Source organism: Nematostella vectensis, chromosome 10 (genome assembly GCF_932526225.1).
Source record: "Nematostella vectensis chromosome 10, jaNemVect1.1, whole genome shotgun sequence".
Lineage (NCBI taxonomy): Eukaryota > Metazoa > Cnidaria > Anthozoa > Actiniaria > Edwardsiidae > Nematostella > Nematostella vectensis.
Window position 1 is genome coordinate 8,450,821 of NC_064043.1, and position 22,380 is coordinate 8,473,200.

At 40.1% G+C, this 22,380-nt stretch overlaps 2 protein-coding genes across 2 annotated transcripts; one reads left to right on the forward strand and one right to left on the reverse strand.

Moving 5' to 3' along the window:
* Window positions 1-1,397: 1,397 nt before the first annotated feature.
* Window positions 1,398-19,235, forward strand: LOC5513507 (Bardet-Biedl syndrome 7 protein homolog). Its single transcript, XM_048733338.1, has 20 exons — window positions 1,398-1,600; window positions 1,696-1,761; window positions 2,017-2,079; window positions 2,711-2,886; window positions 3,220-3,348; window positions 5,549-5,606; window positions 5,681-5,753; window positions 6,012-6,078; window positions 6,327-6,507; window positions 7,399-7,592; window positions 7,914-8,106; window positions 8,392-8,466; window positions 10,257-10,459; window positions 15,639-15,728; window positions 15,951-16,025; window positions 16,521-16,630; window positions 17,085-17,188; window positions 17,447-17,507; window positions 17,936-18,039; window positions 18,363-19,235. The coding sequence occupies exons 1-20, from the start codon at window positions 1,562-1,564 to the stop codon at window positions 18,450-18,452; spliced, it is 2,151 nt and encodes a 716-aa protein (XP_048589295.1). The 5' UTR covers window positions 1,398-1,561; the 3' UTR covers window positions 18,453-19,235.
* A 445-nt stretch (window positions 19,236-19,680) lies between these two features.
* LOC5513509 (60S ribosomal protein L9) lies at window positions 19,681-22,198 on the reverse strand. The gene is made up of 5 exons (XM_032383053.2): window positions 22,107-22,198; window positions 21,633-21,680; window positions 20,982-21,187; window positions 20,342-20,555; window positions 19,681-19,826 (listed from the first exon to the last, which is right to left on the reverse strand). The coding sequence occupies exons 2-5, from the start codon at window positions 21,676-21,678 to the stop codon at window positions 19,723-19,725; spliced, it is 570 nt and encodes a 189-aa protein (XP_032238944.1). The 5' UTR covers window positions 21,679-21,680; window positions 22,107-22,198; the 3' UTR covers window positions 19,681-19,722.
* Between the last annotated feature and the right edge of the window lie 182 nt (window positions 22,199-22,380).

Below are 22,380 nucleotides of genomic sequence, written 5' to 3' on the forward strand. Positions count from 1 at the left end.
ATATATATATATATATATATATATATATATATATATATAATATATATATATATATATATATATATATAAGAGTGTAGCTGAATATAATCTTTACTAAAATATAGATCAGCTAGCATGGCAATTTTGTCCTATTTGTTTTAAGTATAACCCTTCACTTTCGCTAGTTCCAATAAAACAACAGAGACTTATGATATATATATACTGAGTGTAGCTGAATATAACCTTTACTAAAATATAGATCAGCTAGCATGGCAATTTTGTCCTATTTGTTTTAAGTATAACCCTTCACTTTCGCTAGTTTAAGACTGGCACAGAGATTTAATTAAAATTTATTTATATAAAGATTAAAAGATATAAAGATTAGTACCTGAACAATATGGAACTAGATATACAATAGCAGGGGCGGCGAAAGGGGAGGGGCAGGGGGGGCACTCTTTGAGAGGATGTTTCTTAAATATATATGAACGTTTTTTAAACCAACGGGTTTCAAGCGGTATACATGCAACTGACAACAAATTTGTTGAACAGTTTAAAATCCCCGCGTTCTTATAAAAAGGATTTGAAACCACCACCCACCCCTTCCCCCTGAAACCACCAACCACTCCTCCCCCTGAAGCCACTACCCACCCCTTCCCCCCAACTTTCGCCCCCCCCCCCCCCCCCCCCACTTATGGGACCACTCCGCCGCCCCTGAGTAGTAGGAAACATTGTGAACTGGATAAAATTTTTATTCCCCCCTATTAAAGCCGCATTGTCACCAGTTTACTTCCGGTCGATTACGTAACATTCTCCGATGATTTTTAACGGAAAGCGCGAAAAATATTTCAAAATATTGAAAGCAGTGTGTCTATTGCAAGTTTCTTCGAGGATGTGATTGATAATTTAGAGCGGATGGCCTGTTAAATATCTCGGATTCTAATAGATTCTTTTGTCTTTTAACGGTTGAGGTTTCCGTCGGACCTCCGGAAGTGAACTGGTGACAATGCGGCTTTAATGACAGCCCCCAAAAAAGTGACCCCCCCCCTAAATCCGCGCCCCCAAAAACGTAGCCCTACCTACATTTTTGCTGCCCCCCCCAGTAATTAATGACTGCTACCCTATTTGCTTCTTCTGTGTCATATATAGCATCAACCTTTATCAGGTCGACAACCTGGATTTAGACGCACATTTGAGTGCCTTCACTTTTTCTGAATTCCTTCCCCTCCCCTTTTCTCAGCAGCTTGCAGCTAATCTCTTGCTCGCGTTCCTTTAACATTTTCGTTGCCGTTCCCTCCTTTGCTCCTTCTTTCTTTGGGTTTTCTCGAGGGGGGGGGGGGGGGGCACAACTCTATCAACTCTATTTTGACGGAGGATGGAAGACGTGAATAGACTGTGTCATACATCAAGTATGGATCTCCAATTTCAACGCTGACCACTTCTTGCGCCGATGGCTCTCGCAAAAAAACATTTTAATGATGTCCCAACAACCGTGAAAACTCTGTCATATTTTGATTTTCCGTGAATCCAACAAACCAAACTTCTCCATCGGAGTGTCTTCATTTAACCAAGCGACTGATTCAGGATGATGGAACTAAGCTTAACGCGGTCTGATTATCTTCAGGTAAGCCGCCATCTTGGCAGATGTCTTCAAATTTTGTTTCTGAAAACTAGTTGCGCTTACTCGATTGTCGCCCGTCTTTACGACTATTTCGTTAGGTTGGTGTGACTTCTCCTAAGACCCTGAAGCTTTTGCCTTCAGGAGGTAAACGAAGCACTCAGAAGGTAGGTTTATATGCCTTGATCGAGCACTGGAATTGTGTTTAGTTTACATTGACAACCAGCTCGTAGATACCGTATCTTGACATAAAATTGGGTTAGAAATGAAAGATTAACCTAAATACTTTGCTAGTACGATGGTAGATTTTATTTAATAAAGTTTTAAACTGTAATGGGAATAATAAGTCCCAAGTTTTAAACTGTAAATGGAAATAACGAGTCCCATTTTTCTATTATATAATATTCATTTCACTTTCCCAGATTGCCATTGCTGATCATGATGGTGTTGTCACATGCTTTGGGATGAAAAAGAGTACTTCCCAGGTACACGAATACATAACTAGAGGCATAACCATGGATATGGTTTTTTTTCCATAGCCTGAAAACAGTGACCCCCCCTCCAAAAAAAAAAAGATGAATAAAAATGTGTGTGTGTGTGTGTGTGTGTGTGTGTGGGGGGGGGGTGGTCCCCCTCAGTCAACCTCCCCCTGTTCTGCATCCTAATTCATTGTATGAAAAAGCCATAATGGGGGGGGGGGGTCAGCAGATCCGGCCTAAATTGGCATGTGAAGTTACGGATTTAAAGAAAAAGTAGAATGGATTGTTGAATTCTTAAAATGAGTCAGATCACGGGTCTATTGATAATTAAACGGCAGATTTCAAATTCTAATACTCATGACTGCACATTTTGCCGGCTCGTAAAGGTGAAAAATCACATTTATGATTTCGTCAATCATTCGGATTGAAGCAAGATGGGTCGGAACTGCAGATTTTCGAAAAAATGAGTGGATTATCAAATTCGGAGACCCCTATCCTAACCACCTTTATAAATATTGTTTAAAGAATTTGTCCCTTCCCCCATTTCTTTTTGGTAATTTCTCTTTGATTATCCAGTGTTAGTAACTATATTAATGTCATTTACAGTAATTGTTGTTTTTGGTTTACCATTTGACAGATTGTCTTCAAGACCCTTCCAAGCTCTGCCATATCACGGCTAAGCCTGGGTGGATTCCAGGGCCCTGCCCAAGACAGGATCTTTGTAGCCTCTGGTGCTGAGGTTAAAGGTTTCTCAAAAAAGGGGAAGCAGTTTCTTGGATTTGATACAAACTTGACAGAGAGTATTCAAGCCATGTAAGTAAATGCAAGTTCTATGTTCAGGAGAGAATACCATTACCAGATTAATGAATATGGTCCACCAAAAAAACTGGCACCCAACTCAATTTTCATCTTTAATAAGTCTTCTTTATGACAGACTAAAAAAGGTAAATTGTTACAAGCTTACTGATGTTTATCTTAATTAGCCTGGTTAAGCCAAGGCTTAATGTACCATTGACCCAAATGACTTAAAAGCAAGGAGGCTCCTGCCAATTTTTCCCCTTTCACAAAGTTTAGTTATGGATAAGTGTTTTGTTAGATAGCCAGGTATTATACACTTTCTGATTTTCTATTCATATTCTTCTTCAGGTTTGTAAATGGTGCTGATCTTTTTCTGTGTGGAAACTACATATACAATCACTATAGAGATTGCAAGGATGAGAACTATTACTTGTCAGGAGACAAGATAAATGATGTCATCTGTCTCCCACCAAGAAAGTGAGCTCTCTAATGCAGATATTTTTATAATACAGTACATGCGTAGATGTTCTATAAGTAATAAAGTGTGCACATTGATTGTTTATGGTTTTGTGGCTCACATAATTGTAAACTTTGATGCAATTGTATGCCAGTTTAACTGAGGGGTCTACGAAACAGAACTGTTTTAAATGCTTCGAATGCAGTCTTATTCAAAGTGATTGTCTATGATATGATATGTTGATGATAGTGGTGTTGATGGTAGTGTTGATGATAGTGGTGTTGATGGTAGTGTTGATGTTAGTGGTGTTGATGGTAGTGGTGTTGATGGTAGTGTTGATACTAGTGTTGATGATAGTGATGTTGATGGTAGTGTTGATGATAGTGGTGTTGATGGTAGTGGTGTTGATGGTAGTGGTGTTGATGGTAGTGTTGATGGTAGTGTTGATGATAGTAGTGTTGATGATAGTGGTGTTGATACTAGTGTTGATGATAGTGGTGTTGATGATAGTGATGTTGATGGTAGTGGTGTTGATGGTAGTGGTGTTGATGATAGTGGTGTTGATGGTAGTGTTGATGGTAGTGTTGATGATAGTGGTGTTGATGATAGTGGTGTTGATACTAGTGTTGATGATAGTGGTGTTGATGATAGTGATGTTTATGATAGTCGTGTTGATGGTAGTGGTGATGATAGTGGTGTTGATGGTAGTGTTGATGATAGTAGTGTTGATGATAGTGGTGTTGATGGTAGTGTTGATGGTGGTGTTGATGGTGGTGTTGATGATAGTGGTGTTGATGGCAGTGTTGATGATAGTGGTGTTGATGGTAGTGTTGATGATAGTGGTGTTGATGGTAGTGTTGATGATAGTGATGTTTATGATAGTCGTGTTGATGATAGTGGTGATGATAGTGGTGTTGATGGTAGTGTTGATGATAGTGGTGTTGATGATAGTGGTGTTGATGGTAGTGGTGTTGATGATAGTGGTGTTGATGATAGTGGTGTTGATGATAGTGGTGTTGATACTAGTGTTGATGATAGTGATGTTTATGATAGTCGTGTTGATGGTAGTGGTGATGATAGTGGTGTTGATGATAGTGGTGTTGGTAGTGGTGTTGATGGTAGTGGTGTTGATGGTAGTGGTGTTGATAGTGGTGTTGATGGTAGTGTTGATGATAGTGGTGTTGATGATAGTGGTGTTGATGGTAGTGTTGTTGATGGTGGTGTTGATGATAGTGGTGTTGATGGTAGTGTTGATGATAGTGGTGTTTATGATAGTGGTGTTTATGATAGTGATGTTTATGATAGTCGTGTTGATGGTAGTGGTGATGATAGTGGTGTTGATGATAGTGGTGTTGATGATAGTGGTGTTGATGGTAGTGTTGATGATAGTGGTGTTGATACTAGTGTTGATGATAGTGGTGTTGATGGTAGTGTTGATGATAGTGGTGTTGATGGTAGTGTTGATGATAGTGGTGTTGATAATAATGGTGTTGATGGTAGTTTTAATGGTGTTGATGGTAGTGGTGTTGATGGTAGTGTTGATGATAGTGGTGTTGATAATAATGGTGTTGATGGTAGTTTTGATGATAGTGGTGTTGATGATAGTGGTGTTGATGGTAGTGTTGATGATAGTGGTGTTGATAATAATGGTGTTGATGGTAGTTTTGATGATAATGGTGTTGATGGTAGTGGTGTTGATGGTAGTGTTGATGATAGTGGTGTTGATAATAATGGTGTTGATGGTAGTGTTGATGATAGTGGTGTTGATGATAGTGGTGTTGATGGTAGTGTTGATGATAGTGGTGTTGATAATAATGGTGTTGATGGTAGTTTTGATGATAATGGTGTTGATGGTAGTGGTGTTGATGGTAGTGTTGATGATGGTGGTGTTGATGATAGTGGTGTTGATGGTAGTGTTGATGATAGTGGTGTTGATAATAGTGGTGTTGATGATAGTAGTGTTGATGATAATGGTGTTGATGATAGTGTTGATGATGGTAGTGTTAATGGTGGTGTTGATGGTAGTGTTGATGATAGTGGTGTTGATGATTGTGGTGTTGATGGTAGTGTTGATGATAGTGGTGTTGATAATAGTGGTGTTGATGATAGTGGTGTTGATGGTAGTGTTGATGGTAGTGTTGATGTTAGTGGTGTTGATGGTATTTTCAATGGTAGTGTTGTTATACTGCTGCTGATGGTAATACGGCCTTTCATTCGTAGGAGTGGTGAGTTAGTACCTATCCTAGCATGCCAAGACAGAGTGCTCCGTGTTTTACAGGTAATTTTACCAATTTAACACTTATTATATATAGAAACTGTTCTTTTGTGAACGAGTCTGTCTTCTTTTTGTAGGACTCTGACCTATTGTATGAGGTAGAGGTTGCAGGACCTCCTTTGGTGATGGCTTTGTATGGGGGAAATGGTGGTAAGGTCTGCCTCTGGATATGGTTATTGAATATTTTAATAGTTGCTGATGAATCTTTAAATTTGCATTGTACTCCACAGTGAATCTCAACTATTTCAGCAAACCCAATAAAACTCAATAAATACATGTTAACATTAACAAGCTTTTATTTGACCGTGTTGATCAACTCACACTTTTTGCTATCCCTTAAGCTATCGATGTCTCCTTTGAGTGTTCAAATACGCATGGTCCAATGTTCACATATCTTTGAATTTTTAGGACCAAGTGGAGAGGAGGTTATTTATGGGACATCTGATGGCAAGATAGGTCTTGTTCAGCTTGGGAGGTAGGCATGTATTATATATTACTGTGCTTATCTCTGTTTTAAAAACTTTAAAGGATTTGAAAATTCCAATGCAAGCTAAAGTGAAGATTTTATAATTCAGGTGGTACCTAAAGATAGATGGGAATATTTTTTGTTAGGAAGGGGGAGGGGGGGATATTAAGAAGTGTCCAATACTACCTCTCATATGGTGTTATAGATACAGATAAAACAATTGAACATTTATTAAAAAAAATATATTTTGAATACAGACATACTCCAAACCACAAGTGGGAGATTCCAAATGAAAAGAGGAATGGGAGTATACTGGCCCTGGAGACATTTGACATCACGGCAGATGGTGTTGCTGATATCCTTGTTGGTAGGGATGATGGTGTTGTGGAGGTGTATGGGTTTGACGAGATGGACGAGCCAGTGCACAGGTTTTCTCAGGTAGGTGACATTTACCCATTGGTAAGAACTAATCAGAAAATTAATTATTGCTACATTATGCACTGGCGAATCCAAAATCTTAAAAAGGAAGTTGTCAAATAGAGTAGGATATTATAAAATGCACCAAAGAATAATATTAATTGGAATTGGGGAGCCCCCTGTTCATCCAATCTTGTGGATCTGCTCTTTTTTGTGCCATACACTCTGCAGATGTTCAATGCAGACAAACAACATGGATTCTCAAAATCACCCTGTGCCTGATAGAGGTTGTGCTGCTATACCTTGTGAAGCTGAAATAGTTACTTGGGATTAGACCGATGTACACAAATAATGTCTTAATTGGCTTGTATATAATATGATACCAAGTGTTGAATGAACTGTCTCATCTTGTTCATCATTGTACATTATTTGATTAGATATAGTTATCATAGACAGTCTGGAATATCAGCCAGATCACAGGCTTCTTCTAAATGATTTTAGCAGATAACTCCATTTGGGCCATTTGGTGCTCTCCTCCTCCTCTGCTCTCATTCGACTATCACAGGCTTCTTCTAAATGATTTTAGCAGATAACTCCATTTGGGCCATTTGGTGCTCTCCTCCTCCTCTGCTCTCATTCGACTATCACAGGCTTCTTCTAAATGATTTTAGCAGATAACTCCATTTGGGCCATTTGGTGCTCTCCTCCTCCTCTGCTCTCATTCGACTATCACAGGCTTCTTCTAAATGATTTTAGCAGATAACTCCATTTGGGCCATTTGGTGCTCTCCTCCTCCTCTGCTCTCATTCGACTATCACAAACGATCGATGTCCAGAACAATGCATTCTAAAAGTTTATTCAAGGAGGTTTCTGTGAAATGGCTAAATGTTCTTATCCTTGTTCTACTTGCAGACCATGAGTGAGAGCATCACCTCTATCGCTGGTGGGTGTGTTAGTGCGGCCGGTTATGATGAGTTGGTGGTGGGAACTTACGCTGGATGGGTGGTCGGCCTCACGACGGAGCCGCAGCACAAGGAAGCAGGATCTGACATGACGTCCCAAGAACCAATCAGTGAAGAGACTCAACAAAAAATCAACAACTTACGGTATACATTAAGAGATGAAGAGATGTCCTATATGGCTTTTATTATTATTATTATTTTTTTTTTGGGGGGGGTGGGGGTTGGGCTCCTAATTTCCAACCATAAGACATTTTTTTTTGGGGGGGGGGATGTCACTTTGTCTTCTTACACTGAAATATGAGTAGAAAATTATTGTTTGCTTTGTTTGGATGTAAGTTATTGGAAAGGCTGCATTACCCATATTCCCCACCCCTTCTGTTCTCCTCTCTATAAAAATATCCAAATTCAAATATGATATTCTATATATTTTTTTATGCTAAAGCATTTTCTATCTTCTTTATGCAGCTATGAGATTGACAGTTTACAGCAGCAAGTTCTAAAGGAGCGTGAGAAATACCAATACACAGCCCACTCTACATCAGCTGTGTCTGCTATTCCCCAGTTTGCGATCAACGACAGATTTGCCCTAAACCGTGATGATGCAAGCTACACGCTCAGTATTGAAGTACAGATACCTATTGACAACGTCCTTCTGCAGGTGTGTAATTTAGGTCATGGTATTTAAAGCGTGAGACCCCTAAGGGCTTGCAGAATCTTTAAATACCCTCTAAGGGCTAGAAGAATCTATGTTTTCATGGAAACAAAAACTTTTATACTCCTTTTTTTTCTTGCTTTTCATGCAATGAGGGTATTGCTTTATAATAAAACAATTATAGATAAATACAGTACTGTTAAAATAATTATAGATAAATACAGTACTGTTAACAATTATAGATAAATACAGTACTGTTAAGCATTGCTAAGCATTGATCATGTTTGGTAGAGCGATGTGCCAATTGACCTACTCGATGTTGACAAGAACTCTGCTGTTGTCAGTTACAGTGCTTGTGATGTTGAGGTCAGTAATGATAAACATCAACAACAATGAAAACTACAACAACGTCAAAACAACAACAACAACAAAAAACGACAATGACAACAGCATCCACCAGTACCCTTGTGCTGGGGCCGGTTCCTGAAAGGCCGATTAACTTAACCCTAGATCAGCGCTTGGTTAAAATTCGCTAATCGTAGGCTAGCTAACCTACGGATAACTGGTCGTCCCCGAAAGCCAAGTAATCCCCCGATTTACTAACCCTGGATTAAAGTCCATATAACCTTTCAGAGTTGATATATTCAGTCAATTCTTTATATTTTCATCTTCCAAATGGTATGTGGTTCGTGTGGACCCTATATAACTCAAATCTGTAATATTGGGGCATTATGGTCAACCTCCGGAAAAAAGGCCGTGAACTGAAAGGCCCTGGTCCAGTCATTTGTGATGTAGATTGAGTTGTCAATCAAATTACATGAGGACTATGCGCGCGCAAAACAGGTTCCCGTCTTCATGTCTTCTTAGTTATTGCTGAAGATCATTGTGTGGTTAAGTTTTACCGTCATCTTTATATCTCAACCTGGTAGTCAAATGATTATTTAAGAGACAAACCTGCAAAATTTAGCAGATATTTTGTAGTCTGTGAATTGTTTCTTTGCATTGTGCGCGCGTGCTTCATGCGCACAATGAATGGCGACATTCTCACGAGCGCGCGCTGTTTTTGAAACCTACAACAAAACGATGTTCCGTAGACTGTCTTTGGTGTTTCATTTTTGCAGAGAAACCCCAAAACACCTCTACATCGCCTGTAATTACCTCCATTTCATTGCCAAAAATGTCATTTGCAGGATTCGAGCTGGAGGTGACACTAGCGAGACAGAATCATTTCAAGTATAAATTTCATGTAACTTTCTGTCTGTCTCAGCATCGCAACGAAGGTCGCATAACAAAGCAAAATGTTAGGACATTTGATCCCTACATTGTTTTTGTGGAACGTTTTTTTTGGTGGCAACTTCATTTTACGAAACTTTATTTCTACTACTAAGTTGGGGGGCCTTATTACGCCAACTAAACCGTAGGTTAGCGAATTAACCCACTTCGCGAGCAGGGTTAGATTTTACTTCCAAACTAACCCAGAGTCAGCGCTAACCAACGTTTTGGAAACAGAACTAATCCGGGGGTAAAAATTTAATCCTGGGTTAGAGCAAATTTAACCCTGGCTTAGCGTTTCGGCTTTTCAGGAACCGTCCCCTGCTGGACAAGAAAGAAGAAATTTCTTTGTCCCAACTACAGATACAGTACAAAAGCTTTCCCCATCCCCCTCGCCCTTAGGGTATCTAAAACCTCCCCTATAAATATCAAGCCCCCCCCCCCATTACATGGCTGATAAGGGTCTCCACCCCCTCTGAAACTTCTAAGTAAGGCCCCATCAATAACTAGGTTAAAAGCAACAACAACACAACCAGAACCCGGAGAAGACTTATCACATACAAAATAGTCATTCGAAGGGTTTATTTATTTCGACTGTCATCAATAAGCAAAATTCTATTTCTTATCTTCCATATTTGTTACAAAGTCATGTTGTTAAGTTAAAAAAAAGGACCCACAGCCCCGGAAATGTCCCCCCCCCCCTTCCACCAGCCTCTCTTCCCCATTTCCTACCCATATATTGACGAAAGAAAGTACAGTGAAACGAAATAAGTACATTGAAAAAAAAATATTGCATCAACGGCTCATTTAAGTATTATTTCTGTTGAATTACACATTTGAAAACGTGTCTGAAAGGTTTCCTGAGTAGGTTATCTTACTTGTAGAATGGGAACTTTTTACTGGCAACGTATCGCTGTCAAGCCAACACGACTCGCCTGGAGCTGAAGATCCGGTCGATAGAAGGGCAGTATGGCACGCTACAAGCGTATATCACCCCTCGCATACAACCCAAGACTTGCCAGGTCAGACAGTATCCCATCAAGCCTCTTTCGCTGCACCAGAGAACACATGTCTTCGACGAGTCCAAGTAAGTCTTCCCACACAGTAGAATCCCCCCAAATTAATTTTCAAGGGAGATCATATCAGTTCGATTCGAGTTGGCGGAAGTTTCCAACGTCGACTGAACAAAAATGAGAAAATAGGTATTTTGCGGCTCGTATACTATGTTATAAATCACAAACAAATTATTGTTATCCCACATGCGTGATAAAACCCAATCAAGACAACTAAAAGACTTTAATCATTGGAAAAAAGAATCCAAATTGATCAACATTTCTTATTTTGACAGGAATAAAAATCGTGTTAACGGGGTAACCAAAAGAATGGGCTCGATTTGCCTTGCATTTCGACCTTTTTTAAATTAATTATTACTTTTTGGTTAATTATTACTTTTCTATTGTTGTTGTTTTTGTTATTATCATTAGCCTTTCTCTGTGAAACCGCTAAAAACATGCGAGTTTTTAATTTCTTCCTCCCTCCTCGGTATTAAGAACGGACAATTTGAACTTTAAAACTCGCCACACTTCAAAGGCTGCACTCGGGGAACCCATTTACTGGATTGACTGCAGTAATAAAATATCGCAATATTGGTCTGACGATGCAATAAACCATCATCCTGACATACGGGGAATTACCGTCTTTTGCATTACTACGCCAACAACCCAGATGAGATCTCGACGGTCAATCGTCAAATACTTTTCCGCCAATCAATTGTTTTGACTCTGCCGGCTAAATTGCTATTGCGACTGATAGAGTGTAACGCCTTCTGTCCCCATTCAAGCATCGTCTAGTTTCAGATCCGACACTTATTAAGCATAAAGTATTAAGTTAAATGCAGTCCAAGATTCACCTTTTAATCATTTTTATTGACTGATGAAAGCTTTGTTTGCTGGCAAGAGGTACAAATTGTCTATTTTTTAGGTAATTAATTTTCTAGACCTATATTCTAAAATTCAGGGTTTATTTTTGTAAGTAAGCATATCTTATTTCATATTTGTGGTAACCCATTGACGGAGATTTGCCCGACTGTTTACTTACAATATCAATAACCATTAAATTAACCAAGCCACCTTCAGATGATTTAAAAAGAGGTTAATGATTTACTCTTTCTTCCATTTTTATTCGCTGAGGAAAGAGGCCGGCAAACAAAGCAAAGGAACCTGACTAATAACCCATCAATGGAGACCTATAGACTCTTCATACTGTATTTAAGATTTGCCCGACTGTTTACACACCCACTTAGCTGACCTTCAGGAAATATAACAAGAGCAGGTGTTTGCAGAAACATCATCCCATCTTCCGTTTATAGCCAAGCCGCATTATAGTAAGGATTCAAACTAGCAGGGATTTTTTCATGAGAAATAATCGAGTACACAACATTGAAGTGATAAATCTTGTTTGTGATCTTTTCGGTGAGTTTTGTTTTAACGCACCCCTTTCCTACCTTTGCTGAGAAGATGGCTTCTGAGTAGGCCAAGGAAAGAGTTGAATATTCCAGACAAGAGAGCTTGGTTTGTGCGTAAGGCTTGCTGCATCTTAACTATCAGCCTGTCATTGAAAAATAACAGTTTTTGGGAGCGACTTGCGCGATTGAAACATCTTGAAAGATCTTCGCAGAGAGTGATTGCTTGGAACTTTAACTGAAGAAGTGAGCCTCACAAATTGTGCCCATTCGACGTTGATAGTTCTACGAAAACTTAAACTAATTCGCATGGAATTTTCCAGTCCGTTCTTTTTTCTTGTAATTATCTTGGTGGGAGGCATCGTGGTCTTACTTTGTAACCTACTCGTCATACTTACAATCATCATCAACCAACACCTCCGCAAAAAGAGTATGTACCTTCTCATTAACCTGACACTCTCTGACTTTCTTTTCGGTGCTGTTGTAATGCCACTAATCTGGCAAATACACCTTAATCATCACGTCTTCATATCATCATGGCACGAAGCGCAAAACTTGTTCAAGTTGTCTTCCTCTAGTCCCGTGAGGCATGCCGGGAGGGTGGCGTTTTTACTAGCCTCCGTTCAATTGCTGTCATTAACATTCATTTCCCTAGAGCGTGCATGCGCAACTCTTTTGCCCTTACGTTATCGTGTGATCGAGCCCAAGATGTACGTCACATGCTGCGTGGCCACGTGGGTGGGAGGAATGACCTGTGTTTGTGTGGTGCTGGCTGACGGCGGATGGGTCATCATACTGCTAACTGTTTGTGCGCTTGTCCTGCTGATTATCATAACCACGTCATACCTCGCGGTCTTCATCAAGGTGAAGCACAGACGTCAGCAACCCGAGATGTCTACGCTGCAGAGATCCATCCAGAAGGAGCGTTGCCTCGCGGTCACGTTGCTCTTGGTAACAGTGACGTCATTCGTATCTTGGTTACCGTGCGTTGTTTACTCCCTGCTCGTGAATTCTAATCCAGGTAAATGGGACGACATTGTGCAACTTGGTTTCCTGGTACCCTGTGGAGTGAACCCCCTTCTTGATCCGTTGATCTACATGTGCAGAATGACCGAGATGCGCAGGGCTTTGAAGAAGATGGTATGCAAGTGCTCACGGGATAGACCTGCATATATACAGCCTATTAAAACTTAGTCTCCACACGGGCATCAAGTGCGCAAGTGCTGACGGGATAGACTTGTATATGTACACCTATTAGAGCCTAGTATTCACTCGAGCATCAAGTGCGCAAGTGCTCACGGGATAGACTCATATATGTACACCCATTAGAGCTTAGTATTCACTCGAGCATCAAGTGCGCAAGTGCTCACGGGATAGACTTGTATATGTACACCCATTAGAGCCTAGTATTCACTCGAGCATCAAGTGCGCAAGTGCTCACGGGATAGACTTGTATATGTACACCTATTAGAGCCTAGTATTCACTCGAGCATCAAGTGCGCAAGTGCTCACGGGATAGACTCATATATGTACACCCATTAGAGCTTAGTATTCACTCGAGCATCAAGTGCGCAAGTGCTCACGGGATAGACTTGTATATGTACACCCATTAGAGCCTAGTATTCACTCGAGCATCAAGTGCGCAAGTGCTCACGGGATAGACTTGTATATGTACACCTATTAGAGCCTAGTATTCACTCGAGCATCAAGTGCGCAAGTGCTCACGGGATAGACTTGTATATGTACACCCATTAGAGCCTAGTATTCACTCAAGCATCAAGTGCGCAAGTGCTCACGGGATAGACTTGTATATGTACACCCTACTAGAGCCTAGTATTCACTCGAGCATCAAGTGCGCAAGTGCTCACGGGATAGACTTGTATATGTACTCACTACTGAAGCCTAGTATTCACTCGAGCATCAAGTGCGCAAGTGCTCACGGGATAGACTTGTATATGTACACCCATTAGAGCCTGGTATTCACTAGAGCATCAAGTGCGCAAGTGCTCACGGGATTGCAAGCTTACTGAAGCCTAGTCAACTTGCTCTCGTCTTGTTTTTCTTGCAATTGGACATCAAGCTCTCCTGACAGATTCGCAAAAGAATTCATCATAATAAGCGTGGGCTGTCCCTTGATCTCAGGGGACGTTGCTAAGTGACAGGAGTCTGCTTGACGTAATATCGCGCATGCGCACACAGGGCCACACTTGGTAACCATTTTGCCCAACTCTCGGCGAAATTCCGGCATGCGGGAGGAATAGATCACGAAGTTGACACACGAATTCATATAAAGAAACGGAAATATGTAAGGGTAGAATCTATTAAAAGAGGGGTCGTTCCATACAATATAGAAATAAAGAATAGCACTTGGAAGAAAGCAGATGAATGATACCACTGTAACGACGAATAAAGTTAGTGTTAACTTGATGTTGCTTCGAGCAGGCCTCGCGCTAGGGAGTGGCTTAGTGGACTTGACCTTTATCCAGATGGCAAGGTAGCAGACGAGTGTGATCACGAGCGAGACGATGGATAGAATCATTTTAATCCCGAACAGAAGCTTATCCAAGTAGTCATAGAAAGGCCGTCCTATCTGTCTCATCAGCATAGGGATGTCTCCCAATGCCGCCAGGATCCATGTCACTGTTATTCCGAGCGTGTAGTGTCTGCTTTGAAGTAAGCGATGCTTGAATGGGAACAAAATCGAGTACACTCTTTCAAGCGCAATAACGGTGAACGAGTACTGAGACGCGGCGATGGAAGCGGAGTTAAGAACAATACAAATACTAGAGACCGCGTCCTCCTGTAGACCAGCGAATCTGTAAGGGATTTTTAAGACCAGCAGGGTCGACCCAACCACAAGATCTGCGGCGGTCAGACTTATGAGCAGATAGTTTGACATCTTGATACGAAACGTTTTGCGCAGAAAGATAGAAAGCGTCAGTAAATTAAACAAGACGATGATAAACCCTTCTGAGACTTCCAGCGCGGGAAGGACGGTCGTGCGGATGAAACTTGTGCTGTTTGGCATGAAGTCCATAATCTCTTGACCATTTCGAGCACACTATTCATGCACCGATATCATGAAGTAATAATCAAAAAGAGCTTTAGAAGGGATCTTAAAGTTATTTATTTTTATTTGATTTGATCATACACCCTAAGGTCATTGACGTTCTTATTATTATTTTCGCCTCATCAAATGAAAAAAATGTAATATGGTTTGCTTTTGCCGCAATGGTGCTTCCATTATAGTGGCGCTTTCTCTTTGTTATTGATATTGATCTTTTTTATGAGTTTGTCTTTGTTTTTAAATCAATCAAAACTCCCAGCAGGCATTTCAATATTTTTTCTAGACAATAAATTACCAGAAACGATGTAAAGGTGTCTCGTTATAATTATTATTGTTTTTAAGTTTCTTGTCTTTTCCAGATATTATATTCTTTGTTTTTCTGTGTTGATAAATTTGATTAGTTACAGCAGCAGCTGGTTGAATGGGGGGAATCAAGTGAACCATGCTAAATCTTTATGACGTTCTAAAACAAATAGACGTTAGATTGTAATCTGTATAGAAAATGTAACCTGGCCTGTATTGCTCTTTTTTTCGATTTCGGGCTTCCTGTGGCGTGTTCAAAAAAGAGTGGGGCCAACTCGCCACAGGAAAAATTGTCGATGTTCTTGTGTCCTCTTTGTTTGATGAAGTAGGAAATGAACAGTTCTTTTAGCCATCTGATATTTTGTTTGATTATCAGGCCCCTTAATCTTTTGAGCTTGCAGTCGTTTCAACTACCTACTGTTTTGTGTTTCTCAGGCCAATGAATTCTCTGAAGCTAACAGGGCCTTTCAGCTTTGCGGAAGTCCATTCATGGGTCTGCTTCTGTCTCCCTGAGGTCCCTGACAGGTGAGTTCCAAGAACTTATTTCCAGGAATCCACCCTAGTAGATTACTGAAATGGAAATCAAACAAAATGTTGATCCTCTCTTGGAAAATTATTTGTCATTTGTTTTTGTCATCTATTCTGCAAAACCAAGTCCTCCAGGATCTTCTGGATAAAATGTTGGCTAGCTTTATCCAGTTTTGAATCGATCGTATACTCTACTTACCACGTGACTTTAATCCACAGGACCCCCGCAGGTGACCAAGTGACGTTTCATTTTCTCTCCACATTCCTGGATACACAGCTTGATTGCACCTACAGGTGGGTCACTGACTATTAATGTCTTCGTTTAAAATGTATAATTATCAGAATAACTATCAACAGGACGTTTAAAACACACCCAAGTTCACCCATTCCGTCTATTCGGGCTCGATGCCATCATTTTCGCATTCTTCCATTTTAGTTATATGTCTTTGTTCTAGATAAAAAATTAGGAGATTGGGCAAGTGGGTTAGTGTCCCTTGCTATATTTTCCGAGACATCTGGTACCGTTTTCTATAGCTTTCTATAGATCAGACTAGAATTTTGCAAGGTTGGGTAAGGGGGCCTTAGTGTCCATTGCTTTATTTCTGAGCCATCTGGTGCCGTTTTCTATAAATCAAACTAGACTTTGTGGGGCTGTGTGTAAGCTCAAGCCTTGAGTCAAGGGCGTTTCTGAGCGTCAGCTCTAGGAGGAGAGATAAAGCCGAAAAGACCCTTGACAGCCTCCAATAATGAGGGCCTACTAATGTAACATGATCACCATCGTTCTCTCAGGAAAGGCGAGGCTGTGTTTTTATCAGACAACATATCTACCATCTCCATCTTAAAAGACGTGCTGACGAAAGAGGCCACGAAAAGAAAGATCAACCTAAACATTTCTTACGGTATGTCCACGGTTAGAGAAAAATCAAACGGTACGGTTTTAGTGGAATTTCGTTTCTTATTTTTTGCCAAATTTCTACGGCTATGATCGCTCGAGGCTGTTTTTTTTTTTGCGATAAAACAACACGCCTGCATGCGGGCTGTTGTGATAAAAGATATTGTTTATCTGGCCTGCGGGCTGAAAATAATATTAATAATATTTTCAAAAATTATAAGAAAGTGACCAGTAGGGGCGTGGCTTTGCCCCCCTCCCCCAACATTTTCTTATTGTTTCTGTATTGTGCCCCCCCCCCCCCCAATCTTACGTGGCCTACTACTATGAACTGATAAAGTGTTTCTCTATCTGATCTTCGTTTTACTTGTCCGGGTTGGTTAAGTGTTCTTTATAGTTGGTATTGTTTTGGCATATGGTTGTTAAATATTAGTTTTTTCCTGTGGTCAAATGTTCCATTTCAGATCTGAGCGAGGAGTCAGTAGTACACACTTTAAACATGATTCACCCCAAACTCGAATACCAGCTGCTGCTTGCCAAGAAGGTCCAGCTCATTGATGCCCTCAAGGTTAGAGACAACAAATAACCTGATCTTTGACTAGTGTCCTCGAGAAAATTGTCACCCGAAGACGTGTGCTTTCGTCACACGTCGCGAGAATATCACTAGAAAGGCTGCAACAGGCAAGCTGTAGAAAACCTAGGATGATCGCGGTGCACCTTGAAGAAATGGGCTCATCAAACTTTTGTGATCTCTGGCACATACCACTCTTATTACTTCTAGGTGGGCTCACGTAGTATAACAATACGAGGTATTCTCTTTTTCCAGGAACTTCAAGGTCACGAGAAGGACATCAGCTTCTTCGCACCCGAATACAAGACAATTCTCGGTGAGTCACGCCCTCCTACACGTCGTCGCCCGCTGCGAAAAAAATATTCAAAACTGCCCACGGGGGCAATATCATAGGGTTCCAGCCCGCTCAACAGCCAATCAGAGCGCGCGTCCCATCGTAGCCATTTAATAATATACTGTAATTGTTACTCCAGTTTGTATTGTAAACATCTAGAATAGATGTCACACAAATGATTCGACCATACGATATCTAAACGTCTGATTCGTCCGACACTGGCGATCAAATTCGCTGGCGATCACCGGGGATCGAATTCTCTCGTAGGAGCGTACAAAATCGCCTAGTGTGTCGTAGGCTTTAGAGCTCCTTCCACAGTAGATATGCACCTTTCTGTGTTCTCGTGAATGTTTTATAAGAAGGCCCATGGGCCTCATATTATGCATAGATACTCATTACTTTTTCTGTAGAGGAGGCAGACCAACTGCAAGCAGAGTACAAGAAACAGCCGTGCCATCTTGAGAGGCTGTATGGAATGATCACTGATCTTTACATCGACAAGTTCAAATTCAAGGTAAAGAAGGCCAATCACTTTCCATCGGCTAATTTAAGGGGGTAACCAAGATTTTTTCAATCAAATGTGGTCAAGAACATATCAGTATCTATTCGTAGATTTTTATTTTGGAAATTATTTACGAATAAACCGTTGTTTTCAAATGATAAACAATAACAATGGTGTGGGTGATCGACATCTGTAAGTTCTACTTATACTTTTCTTGTCGCCTCAGGACAAGCGACTTTTATTGTTCAGTGATTTTTCTTTATTCTATCATTTTTTTCCTGCCTTTATACCATCACTATTTAATGGATTCTGATTTCTAATATTCTATACCCCAGGGTATGAACGTCAAGAGCAAAGTACCGATGCTGCTAGAAGTCCTTGATAACTACGACGTGCAAAACCTCGTCGACTTCTTTGAGGCTTAGTATAGGCACTTCCCTGGTATAGACTATACAAGCACTAAGTAGGCGTGTAGCGAGGGGCGTACGCAGGATTTTAACAAGTTGCAGTCAAAGCATTCAGAAGCTGAATGAGGGCGTGGCCCCTCATCCCCGTGAAGATCTCATAGCTCCTGCTTTTGGATTTGAAATTGGCGTCAATGCGTCAGACTTTTAAGAATATTACACGATCCTCGATCTAAAATAGGACTTCAGTCGTCGCGTGGCACTGAACGACATGACAATATGTTTGGAAATCATCTGTAGACTACCATGATTAAGAAAATTATAGTGTTTATCCTGATCATATATATAAGTTCAAAGCTGAACGAAGAGATCCAGCGCTTGAGTTAACATTTTTCCCCTCGTTATGCAAATAGGATCGCCAAATTTTTTTCCTGGTAGCGAGGGTGCACCCTCCCCCGGCCATCTTAAACGGTCCTCGATAGCTATGACGTCCTACGTGCTTTTTACGAAAAAGTGGGTTACTCCTATGAAATAATCGTCAAATCTGGGAAATTCTGTTTATTTTCTTTGTGCTTGTACAGCTCTGGCTACGCATCTGAAGAGTAACCGATTAAGGGAATGTATATTTATTGAATCTTTATTTTAGACTGCATGACGGACGTGACGAGATATTGCGTTTGGTTAATGTTTGGTCACCTAAAAGTTGTTCACTTATTAAAAGATCGTCAAATACTAATACTTTCGTAGATCTTCACTCTCCATGAGAACTTCTACTTTGTAAATAATAAACTAGATGAATCATTACTTGGTGAATTATTTTACTCAGTGACCTCCAAGTAAAGTGGTGAGGGGGGGGGGGGGGGGGGGGCGGTTTAGAAATACACCTATTTTAATGTGTTGTCAGTGCAAATGGCAAATACCAATAAACAAATTGCAGTTCCATCAAAAATACCATGGGATTCAAATTTCTACTGAATGTAAGAACATGTGAATAACTTCTCCAATTCTTTCTTCTTACAAATAATTATACCTATAAGCAGTAGATTGGTCTTAGAACTGCTCTTTGCCATTTACCAATTGCCCTGACAGCGTTTTTAAAAAGGTGTATACATGAAGATAAGCGTTCACAATAGCCTGCTAGCAAGCTCTCACAAATCTATATAAATGGCTTTGCTCAAGAATTGATAAACAAACTAAATAGAGAAATTGCAATCAAACACCTGGATATTAATGAAGACTGAGACAAATACACTTCTGGTATTCAATTTTATTAGACATGTGGCAACACAACTTAGTCCATTGGTACAATGGTGGTCTTCTCTGATACATAAACACCATCCAAGAACTTTCGGATATCCTTGTTCTTTACCTTGGTAGACTGCTGGATGAGTGCAGCTGGAAACAAACATCCACAAATTATCATTCACATTTGAATTTTAATCGAGAGGGTGATCATTGGAAGAGGAAGTAACATTAAGCGAACCCTACAGTAATTCAAGCTTGGACAACTTGGTCTTGTAACTAATTTTCAGTCATTTCTACTTAGATAACAAGGATAAACTTATTATATATTGAACTTTCCTTATAGCCATATTTAACCCTACTAACTAAAACAAACTTGCTAATAATTATTTTGACTGCATATCATTTTGGATAAATTGCTAATAGCTTATATAAAACTATGAGAAGCTAATCAATTAATTCCAACCGATTTTTGTCTACCTTCAGGGTTTAAGTTAGTGGAGTTCTACTGCACAGGGAGATACTAGATACTAAATCTTAGTTTTTAGTTATCTAAAAACTTGTTGACAACACCTTCCTTTTTTTTAACTCATTACTACTTATGTGTTCTACATTTCTTTGACTTACTACATACAAGGGCATACATGAGCAGAACCTGGCTAACTAACCTGAGTTGGATACGAGTTCAATGTCATTTCCCTCAATGATGATCTCATCCTTTGTACCAGTCTGGTTGTTGCAAATCACACCTGGACGCATGCGCACTCTGCGGACATACTTTTCACCCAAGAAGTTACGGACCTCTACAAGGGTTCCATTCTCCTGGATGGCAATGTTGATGGGGAAATGGGCATATACAGCACGCATCTTATATCTGTACCCCTGAGGAGAGAGGTATAAGGGGATAGATATGGAATGAGTGTCGGTAGGAGGAATGGATGAGGGAAGGAATGAGTGGACATCTTACTGGACTAGACATGAACGCTACCACATGAAGCACTCATTGACATATCTCCAATGCAAGTGAGCATACCTATCACATTAATAACATGTTCTCGAATTTCACAGAACCATAATAACTTGATAATGCAAACTCTCAACCGACTTTCAGCTGTTTTTAATTTGGCCTAGCTCTATATACATAGATGGTATCCTTAATCATGTGTTTAAGAATGTTGACCACCAACTCCCTTTCTTTGTTTAAATTGAAATTAAAATGACACACTTGATCATTAGTTAAAGTGGCTGAGCCCTACTTACGTAGATGACACCCTCTATCACGTTTCAATGTGAGTAAGCCCTACTTACGTAAATGACACCCTTTATCATGTTTTCAATGTGGGTGATGATAGTCTTCACACACGCCAGCTCCTTGCGGCTGGCAAACCACACATCAACGCGAACTTTGTCCTTGCCAACTTTGGTCAACTCAAGCCTCAAGTGGCGGAAGTTTCTTTTCAGGGTTCCCCGAGGACCAGTGACTGTTACCACACGGCTTTTCACCTTGACTTCCACTATGGATAATACAATACACTGTGTCAAACACTTGAATAGGGAAATAAATATAATTCAAGTTTTGTATGTTATTCGTTAAAGTGCAACACATGATATCATATCCATCGTGATAATATTAGGAAGATTGAGATAAGAACCATATTATCTGATTGACAAAAACTTGACTTAGCTTTGCAAAGTTTGAAAGGGGGATGTTATGTCTAAACGAGGATTGAAATGGTTGCAGGATTAATACAAAGATATACATGCTAGTGTTTTCATTGTATAAACACATATAAAACAAACATGGATGTATACTGGGTAAACTGTAGCTGCAAAGCTAGCCAACAACTGTAGTTGGTCAGAAAGGGTAACTAAAGCTTCTCATCAAAGGGTGTCTTTATAATCGGATTCTTATTTATTGTGGAGTAGAGACTTCTACAATACTAAAATGATAATACTTACCATTATCCGGTATTGTGACCGTTTCGGAGGCCAAAATGGTCTTCATGGCTACAATACAGGACAGACAAGATCCTTTTAAACCAATATTTTGCCCGAACGCTAGAGACACGAGATGGATGTTTTACGAACCCAATACAGTTTATGTGGTTATATTTATTCTTCTACGAAAATTGGCAAGAGGACAGTAAAATCACATTTAATGAGGGCTAGAGGATTATTTATATCCAGTTCAGAAACCTTTAGGTTTGAATATGTTTAAAAAAACACTTTTAGTTTCTTTTATAGAAGGTTCTTCGTGAGTCACGTTAGGGCAAAGGGAACAGACATTTTCTAATACAATTTCAAGGCGGTTCCTAAAAATATTTAGCGATTCATAATACAGCATCATTAATAACATACATGAAACTTTTTTAATAGTGAGATGGATGAAATAAGACGCAAAAATCTCTCGGATTGTATCCTGTATTTTCTAACCTGAAGCCTTAAAGCGAAGATGGCGGTGAGAGAACGACCGAGGCCTCGCGCGGTCACTAGTACCCAAGCTTCAACATTGCTAGCAAGTAATTGTCTTATGTGTGGGGGAGGGTGGGGAAAACTTAGACAGTAAACTTATTTTTCGTCTCATACTAGCATTCTTATTGATTTAAAAAAACCTTGGGATCAATAAAAAAAATTAATTACGTCTGGTCTTAGATACGTGGGCATGACTACCATTACCGAGTACATACCAGTAGTTGCCCTGCACCCC